General features: G+C 35.9%; 1 protein-coding gene across 1 annotated transcript; it reads left to right on the top strand.

Moving 5' to 3' along the window:
• Nucleotides 1–84: 84 nt before the first annotated feature.
• LOC145999064 (dynein axonemal light chain 4) lies at nt 85–10,073 on the top strand. Its single transcript, XM_083136015.1, has 3 exons — nt 85–307; nt 3,307–3,390; nt 7,005–10,073. The coding sequence occupies exons 1-3, from the start codon at nt 245–247 to the stop codon at nt 7,164–7,166; spliced, it is 309 nt and encodes a 102-aa protein (XP_082992141.1). The 5' UTR covers nt 85–244; the 3' UTR covers nt 7,167–10,073.

Raw genomic sequence — 10,073 nt, 5'->3', positions numbered from 1 at the left:
TCTTCACATGGAGGTGATACATTCATTTTGCCGCTAGACGTCATGGCACACAAAAAACTGAAGCGTTACTATGGATACGGACCCAGGGGCTGCTGCCCAAAGAGCGCTGCTGCCATCTATGAAAAATTCATTGTAAACAGTTGAAAGAAGCAAATAAACAAACAGAAAATGCGAGAGAAAAATTTAATGTGAATGACTAGGAGATCAAAAGTGTTGATTTTGACGTTTTAGGCACAAAAACAATATGGCAGAAGGTGGTGGAGCGAAAGCACCAGATAAGGTCGTATTTACTTATCCTCTTGTCAGGGTATGTAAAACTTTAAAGTAGTTTTTGTATGTTCGTGTACTTTCACTTTACACTTTAGAATAATGTTTTCGCTGGAATTTACGATGTAGATTTATATCGCATAAGTTCTTGTTTGTTACTGGCATAATACAAGATAAGATCGACGTAAGAAGACTACACGATACTAATGAAAATTATATTTGAAAATTTTATACTAAGGAAAGTTAGGCCTATATTCGAAATTTTTATACTTGCGGCCTAAAAGCCTATTCTCGGTCATTTAACATCTTTTGTTATTTCATATTTCATGGAATTCCTTGATTTGAATGGTTATGTTGCACTGCAGATGTCTTTTTCCTAGGCTGATCAATATTTTTTTTTCCTCGAGGATTAGTGACTGTACCCGACATGTCGCCCCCACATTCTCCCCCTGCAGACAAGAATAACTAGATAAAGGAACCAGTCTGATATAGTGAAAACACATTTCACTCGTTTATTTCCGAATTATTTACATTTGTACTTACCTTATATGTATAGCGGAACATTTTTGAACTTGGGATTATGTTTTTTTCACTGAAAAAAGCGTAATTTATCACATTACAAGTATTTATTGGTCGTTGCTAATTCGCTTTTGTTACACACAATATGGCGGGCAAATCTTGACTCACGTTGTCTATCGTCAGCTGATATGCAGTGTTTCCAAACTTATGAAGCGAACAATGCCGCACAAACTATTAACAAAAGGTTTTTAAGCAAAAATTGATCCACAAACCATTCACGGAAGGTTAGGTTAGGTTCAGTTAGGTTATACAAACTTGGAAAAAGAAAACACTGTGTTTCACTTTCACTCCACTTAAATGTACTGCATGCTACCGGCTTGCTTAAAAATATTCATGCACTCTTCTCTCGGTACTACTTTACTATACCTGAGACACCTGGGAATCATTTCTTTCACACTTTTTTACATTGCTAACGTACTATTCTGCATTCCGGAACACTTATTTAGGTGAAATAATTTAATTTGTTAGGAAAGTAATGTATATTTCTTACATTTACGAGTACTTACTGTTCTTGTTTCTTTCCACACACAACATGGCGATAGCTTACCGTTGATCGTTCCTTGAGCCAGAAAAACCATTGACGTTAGCCCAAAAATTCACGATAGCACCACAAACCATCACGGGGACGAGGTATGCCTACTAGGTTAGGTTAGGCCTGTTGTGTTTGGTTCCATTAGCACTCCTTTCGTTCAATTTAGCATATACGGACAATACGAGAGCGTATTGTGTTCTCATGAAGAAAGCAAATGGCGGCAGCAGCAATAGCGCGTCGGAAATAGATTTTCGTACAAAACCACATGCATTCGCATTAAAATGAATCAAAATTACATTCCCGAACATCAACAACGCTACAGAAAATGATTTGCGTAAGTACTTTCTCCTGTAAATTTGAAGAAATCTGTCTCAGGTATAGTAAAGTGTTACCCTTCTCTCTAGTGGAACATTTCTCTTGAAGAGGTACCATACTCCGATAAGTAGCTTACATATACTACAACATTTAGGACATTTCATTTCTTCCTTCACGATTCCATGTTCAATTAAAAAATCTCGTGGGTCTTCAATATCCGGGAATTTTTTACAATGCAACATTCACACTTCATCTTGTACAAGTCGACGGTAATTGTGGCACGAGCTATCGTGTAATGGAAATACATTAATGTCGAAAATTACATTATTTACCAGCCGAATAAGTTGCACGAATGGAAAAACACTATTCCGAGCTTCCAAAAACCACAGGAACTCAATTAGTAAGTAGCCTAAGTACTTTCCCGTCTTTTCTCCTGTAAATTTGAAGAAATGTGTTTTCACTAAATCAGACTGTTACCCTAGATAAATGCTCTCAGCCTAAATATGCAATTTTGTGTGTTTAGGCATATGCAAAATGTGAGTACCACCCCACTTTTTTTTTCTGACACCCATTAACTGGGGAGTGGCCTCCCGGATGGTGCAGTAATAGCATCGTTGCCTGGTAATTAAGGGGTCCTGGGTTCGATACCCGGTGGAGGCACATAGTGGTTTGGATCCCACTTTAAACTGTAGGTCCAGTCCCGATTAGCCTTACTGTGCATAAAGTGGACTTAAAACACTAAATCAATCAATCAAATTAACTGGGGAGGGGCTCGTACAACACATGCACATACGTATATGCAGAAAATTCCATACATTCACATCAAGTCAATTACATTGGTTTGTTTTAGTTCCAATTTGTGGTTCAATAAGCTAATCTAGACTGAACTTTCAGTTTAACATGGAATCTGAATCACTGTGCAATGTATCTCCATTGAGAGGTGAATCAGGGATCCCTTAATTATAAGGCAACAGCATTAGCAGAATGAAATAAACTTGAGAATTCACTTCCTCAGGTGAAATACGTCGAAAAAATATATTCTTGAATATTTCTGCTTAGCCTTCCTCAATTTAAATTTACTTCATTTATACTTCTAATGCCATAATATTAATGTTATCACCTTGTTTACAAGAAGTTTCACACTGAATCTATGGTATATTTCAATATCAACCAATGGTTGTAAATTTGTGTAGTGTTAAGATTAGTGTGTTTTCATCTCCCATTTCATGTATTCCTTTATGTAAAGTATTCTATTGTGTGTTGTTGATCCTGGTTCTGATTGTGTATCAATTTTTACAACTTTTGCAAGAGTATGGGAATGTGTTTAGAATACTGGAAATGACTGTTGAACAAAGATTGTTTATTTGTAATTTTGAAACCATAGGAGGAATGTTCAAAGTATATGTTTTATACACCTCTGACCTACATGTGGTAGTCATATATGTAGTGGCAGCTGATGCCCCCCCAAACAAGTTATGTTTTGTTGCCATTAGTGCAAAAATTAAACAGCGGAAGTATAAATATTTAATTTTTGACCCCTTCATCAGCTGCCACTGGTGATATTAGGCCTACTCTGGAACAAGATATAAGCTTTATCTTTCTTATGCTCACAGCACACAGATATGAATGAAGAGATGAAAGCAGAATGTATGGAATTGTGTGTGACTGCATGTGAGAAACACTCCACAAATAATGAGGTAAGTTTTTATGGTTGTTACCAGAACGATAGAAATTAATTATTATTCAACTTCCTAAATGAAATCTAAAATAAGTGTCTTAATCCAACTTTTAAGGAGTTTGTCTACAGTTTAAAGTTAAAGTAGCTTTTATATTATATAACCTGGCAGAACATGGAAAAATAATGGGTACCAGTTTCATAGATTGGAGACACATTAAAATCGGATATTTTGTGTTTCGCATGGTTCGTACTTACCAATTGTGTATTGCGGAACATAGTTCAAGGTGTCATTATGCTCTTTACATGAAAACAAATGCAATTTATCACATTCTGAGTGCTTTTTTTATTCCTTTCTTCGCTTCCGGAACACACAATATGGCGGGCACATCTTAACTCACATTGTGGGTATACAGTGTTTAAACCTTTTTCACCTGAAAATACCTACTATCGTGTTCATCACGATAGCCCGGGTAGCTAACGGATAGCCCCACAAACCATTTCCGATAAGGTTAGGTTAGGTTAGGTTTGGTTACGTTATCAAACGTACACAGCATCCAGTTGTCGTAGGGCAAGCAATGGCAATTGTGCATTGGTGAGATATTTCTCTTGAAAAATACATGATTTCCCGGTCAAATATATTCCACGATGAAAGAAAATACCTCGACGAACGTTGTAAACCTTGGAGAAACTCATTTTCGTAAGTAGTTTCTTGTGTAAAATTGAAGAAATGTGTCTCCGAAGTATGAAACTGTTACTAAATAATGTAAGTCCATGAGGGCTATACTGCAGCAAATGCAAAAAAAGATTGCTTCTCTCTCTCTCTCTCTCTCTCTCTCTCTCTCTCACTCTCTCTCACTCTCACTCTCTCTCACTCTCTCTCTCACTCACTCAGAGAACCAACACAGTTGAAAAGGATGCACAAAAACATTCTAAGTGAGGTGGAATTGTGGCTTCAAATTTTGAAAACACTTTATCCTTTCATAGAACATGCAGAAATCAATAAGTAAATTAAATATTGAGAACACTTACCACACACATGATTTGCTATCATAAATTTCATTGTTGTGTTTCTGGTCAGTTCATATGCAGATATTCTGGCAAGTTTCAGTTGAATGTTAGTAGCCATAGCCCTTACTAACCTTACATAGTTTCAGGAATGTGAACTACAGTTCACCAATGCACGTGTTCAGAACGTATCTAAACAACAGACAACAGAGTGTATATATAAATGCTGCCCCCTCTCTCACGCCCTGCCACTAGAAACTGGTGTCCCACAGGGATCCATTCTACCCCTTCTCCTCTACACCATTTTTACAGCCGACATGCCTACACTAATCAAACATAGTAAAGTTCATTTCGACACAGATGACACTCAACTACAAATTCCTCTTCCACCGAAATCACCGGATGCAACCTTAGCTTTGTTCAATGATGATTTATCCAGCATAAATACTTGGTGTAAAAATAAGGGTCTAAAAACAAACCAACAAAAATCAATTATCTGTTATTGGTTCCCAAAATAGTCTCTCTCTGATAAATCCTAATGAGATATGCATCAAACGAAACACATCGATAATCGCTTATTCAACAGGCGTCATTTTGTATGAACACCTTAACTGGGACATTTATGTCCAAAAACAAACTAAAAAAGCTTACACTGTGCTAAGATCGCTATATGAGGTGCATTCAAGTTCTAAAGTCTCCTATTTCTTCCTTCATTACTAGAAGCAGTTGTAGACGTGAGAGTTTTTTGGGAAGAAGCATCCATTCTTGAAGGTTGATGAGGCCAGTTGACAGCACGAAACGGTCCATAGGAAGCTAGTGGCGCTATCTAACGACGGACATGTTTTTGATACTCTAAATGACATCACTTAAATCAAAAGAACAGCATGTTATTATCCATTTTCTTCACCTGGGTGGAGTAACACCCATCGGTATTCATCTTAAATTGACCGAGACATGCTGTGGTGATGTCATGGACGTGAGCAATGTGCATTTGCGGGTCCGATAGTTCGAGGAATGTCGAACGTCGTATGAAAACAAACCAAAGGAGCCTCGCCCACGAACCAGACGCCAGTTACTCCATTGCTGAGAAAACGGGTGTTTTGGGACAGCGAATGTGTTATACTCACGCATTGCTATCCTAAGGGTACCACAATGATGGGTACAAGCTGTGGAACTGATTTGAGGACAAAGCTGTTTCCAGCATTGCGAAGGAAATGGCTGAAGCTGTGTTCTTTCATCAGGACAACGCACCTCCTCATTGGGCAGCCATTGTTCAGCCGCTCTTCATGGAAAACAAATTGGAAGTGAATCACATGCTCCGTCAATACTCCCCTGACCTTGCACCTGGTGATTTTTGGCTTTTCCCAACGCTGAAGGACTTTCTCCGGGGCTGCACATTTTCCTCTCGTGCTGCTATTGCATCGGCAATTTTCCAGTGGGGCAAGCAGACCTCTAAAGAAGCGTCGTCATTGCGAAAAGTGTGTTCGTCTAGAGGGAGACTATGTTGAGAAGTGAATGAAGTTTCATCTCTGTTGTGTAAGTTGTTTATGAAAGACAAAATAGGAGACCTTAGAACTTGCACCTCGTACAGTTTCAAAGAATGCCCAAAAACAGAGATTAAAATGCGACTAATACAATCACTTATCTTTCCTATACTAGACTACTGTGACGTAATTTACAGACCAAATCTATCCATACGAAACACAATCAAAATTCTCAAAGTCCAAAATTCACATTTCCATTTTGTGTACCATATAAGAAAATATGCCGAAAATTACATCTGTGTTGCTTTATTTTTTAAAAAAAACAACACCTATTCCAGAATTTAAAATTCAGAAGGGAAATACACGATTATAAAACAAGGGAAGAATCAAGACTTGAGCTTCCAAAACAGATGAACTTCCTCCTTCCATACCGTCCCTCAAATTAACAATATATGCATTCCAGCACTCGTGAATAGTAGCTCTCATTTCTGAACTAACTTTCCTCATTTTGCTTCTTTACTTTCCCCTTACATGTTGCCAACCTTTGACTATATTTTGTTCTTTCTTGTGTATTAAGAATATTTTTATATAATCTTAATTTGTATTAGTCTTAACTATATGACAACAAGCACAATTGTGTTTATTAATTTATGTATCCTTTATGTAATTAAAAAAAATGTGTGCGTAAGCAAGCCTTTGTTCTCACTTTTGTTCTTTTATTTATTTTTGTTATTTGTAGTTAGTATGTAGCGTATGTATATGTATCCATTGGGGTTAGGTGGCAGAACAGCCGCAAAATGAACCTTGGCCTTCAATAAAGCAAAATTAATTGAATTGAATGAGAAAAAACTGTTTTGAACGCTTTGCTTGTTCAGCACTGCTTTCACCAAACTAAGTTTTCTAGTTTACCCCCAACGATCGTTTACAATTTCATAGATCAATTAGTAATGCACTGTATTATTTTCAGTGCACTGGATGACATTCTTCCTGTTCCAGGCAATAATAATTAATACATCAGAGGAGAAGGCTTGTTAATCTTATCTATACCAGTTCCTAAGAATACTACCTTTTGTGATAAACACAGCAATTTTTGTTGTTGTTCCTTGTATGTATGCATGAAATAATCTGCCTGTTCCTTCCACAGAATGCTGCCAAAATGATAAAAGAAACAATGGACAAGAAATTTGGGCCAGCGTGGCATGCAGTTGTAGGTGAGGGTTATGGGTTTGAGATAACTTACGAGTGCAAAAATCTGTTGTACATGTTCTTTGGAGGCAACATGGCTATTTGCGTGTGGAAGTGTTGAAAACGGGAAACCAAATTCCATCCAAGTGAATTTACTCCATCCAGGTCATGGAACCAATAGGACCTCTTGTGTTCATATAATTATTACCAATGATGTAACATTGAAAAGTATTATGATGCCAAATATTTTATGCCATGGTGTATTTTATACGATGAAGCTTGTAGGTAGGCTAAAATGTGGTGCTAGCATGAGCTTGAAGTTATGAATAGAAAACTGTTTCTCCAGACTTAGAGTAGCTTTATGAATGTGGGTAGGGGATTAGACCAATACAAAATCTTTTTTTAACTTATCGCATTGTTAACATTTTAAGAAATAATATTGTTGAAATAGAAAAAGGGCAGGCTGAGTTTCCTGTCAAAATACCATCTCGTAAGTTTTGTTTAATAGCAATGCAGTCACTATTGTACCTTAAGTAAATAGTGATGAGTCAATATTTGCCAACTTGCTAGATCTATTCAAAAATATTTTGAGGGAAAACAGAAAAATAATAAGTAAGTGCATGCTTCATTAATAAACTTTCTATCAGGTAATTGAATGTGTAGCCAGTTCAGAGTTACTGCTTGTAAGTTGATATTTTTGTAGTAAAAGTACTATTTACACAAATTTCTCAAATGTACAATTAAGATAAAGGTGTGTCTCATCTCAACTTCTCTCTGCATTAAAGCATGAAACTTGTATCGTAAACTGCCAAAAGATTTGATGATAACACCAAATGCATTTATACAGGAGAAAAATCTGATTCCAATTACGAACACTTCTATGCAATGTTCAGTATTCACCTTGATCTCAAAAACAAAGTAGTTTGTTGTCTCTCTTACAAACACGTAATAATACCGTGCTTTATGAAGTTTGTGTCCATGAAGCCAAATCATGTTGTCCAAATTCTAGTAAATATGATAATATTTATGCATATGTTGGTTTCAGCATTTTTGAAATTTGCTGATGAAACACATTTTCACACTGGTTAGTGTGAAACAGATAAGAAAATTACTGTATTGCTGCAAAAATTGGGGAAACATGTCAGAGAGCAATACAATAAAAAAATTATTGTTGGAAGAAATTGTGAAATTTTAGGCTATAAGGCATAGATAGAGATAAGATACCTGTGGTCCATTCTTTTCTACAATTTTCATTACTTTTTGTGTACTTCATTTCTAATTTCCTTTGTACTGTTTTTCTCTAATACTGTTCTCATTCAATCTTATATTTCACATCAGTACATCTCTCACTAATAGGCTTTCTAATGTTTTTGTTTTTTTTGTTCTTTAGGCCAGAAGCACATTATGATTGTTGCTTGATACGAAATTTACTAATTGTTTCTGCGTGAGTACAAAAGAAACAAAATCGAAGCACAAACTGCCATAAATCTTGTGTAAGAATACATGTTCCATATATATATTGAAGAGATCACCCATGATAAATTAGATTTTTTTCATAATTGGGTTGTGTCCACATGCTGTAGAAATACTTCTAGAACTCGCCTGTCGATATCCTGAGAAAAAAATCATTCTCAGCAGTTTTACTTAGAGCATGTTACATATGTTTGTATCACTGCTACAAAATTATCAACCGCCTCTCTCATCTTTTTTTTTGTATTGTTCTTTTTTCATATTTTACTTAAGTTGTTACAGTAAAGTAATAGAAAAACTACCATAGGGTATAATCTTAAGTTGTATGTAGAATATATGAAACCTTCTTTCCCACATGCAGTGATTTCAGTATTACTATGAAACAATCTGATTGTCAAATTGTGATTATGTTATCTATCTCTTTAAGTATGAATAATTGTGCTGATGAAGTTACGGTAATTTTCTCATGCTTTTTGTCTTCTGTATTTTATTGTCCATTGCAGTATCTTTATATTATTTCTGATGGTTTACGTAACTGAATGAAACCATATTTTGCAATTAAGTATTTTTCTGATGTGCTCAAATTTTAAATGTTGCTCAACTATGTAATTACTGCCTGTGGCAAAATATAGAGTGGCTTTCATATGTTGTGTATGTACACACATATTCATGGTGACAACTTGATTATGCATCCGTATTACTAAATAACTTTAAATATGGGAAAATGCAAAATTGAAGAAATAATTTTAACATTTAATTGTATTGTGACCAACAACCTTAAATGTAAGAAAATGTAAAATAACCTCTTTCCAGTTAAAGTGCTAAGAACCGGTTGTTTTGGGCACTGTTGCATTTTCCATGTTGTCCGAAGTGAATCATGTTCTCCATCATATGTGCTTTTACCCTGAAGAAATTATTTGCAGATATAAGTTGACTTCAAAATTGCAACAGATGAATGCAGTGGAACCTCGATTTTATTATTTTCAGGGGACAAAAATAATATTAAAAAAAAAAAAACTTTTAATGTAAGAAAATGTCAAACCCAGGAATTGTTTACAATATGTTGCGGTACTTGTTCAATAAGGCCCGAACATCTGTCACTCGTTTATTTCCTTACTTTTAGCATTGATACTTACATATTCTGCAGTGCGGAAGATTCTTTAAGGTGAAGTTATGCCTTTTTCCATAAAATAGTGTCAACTTTTCATATTACAAGTCATTATTTGTCTTCCTTGTTATGCTTGGGTAACAGACAATATGGCATGCAGTCGTGCTTGTGTTTTGTCGATTTGGAGTGGGTATACAGTGTTTCAACCTTCTTAACCGAAAAATACCTACTTTCGTGTTTATTATGTCATCATAAACCATTCACAATAGCCCCAAAAACCATTCACGATAGCCCCACAAACCATTGATGGATAACCCCAAAAACCATTCACGATAGCCCCACGGACCATTTTAGGCAAGGTTAGGTTAGGTAAGCATAGTTAAAAAAAATAAAAAAATTCTCGTAAAAAAAAAAGGCACGTTTGGAAACACTGCCGAGACCGCATGACTT

This window comes from Lepisma saccharinum, chromosome 14 (genome assembly GCF_977018435.1).
Source record: "Lepisma saccharinum chromosome 14, izLepSacc3.1, whole genome shotgun sequence".
Classification (NCBI taxonomy): domain Eukaryota; kingdom Metazoa; phylum Arthropoda; class Insecta; order Zygentoma; family Lepismatidae; genus Lepisma; species Lepisma saccharinum.
This window is presented reverse-complemented; position numbering and strand designations above follow the sequence as displayed.

Coding starts and splice junctions, on each gene's coding strand:
- LOC145999064 (XM_083136015.1), top strand. CDS start 245: ATGGCAGAAGGTGGTGGAGCGAAAGCACCAGATAAGGTCGTATTTACT. Junction 308..3,306: donor TTACTTATCCTCTTGTCAGG/GTATGTAAAACT, acceptor TTATGCTCACAG/CACACAGATATGAATGAAGA. Junction 3,391..7,004: donor AACACTCCACAAATAATGAG/GTAAGTTTTTAT, acceptor TTCCTTCCACAG/AATGCTGCCAAAATGATAAA.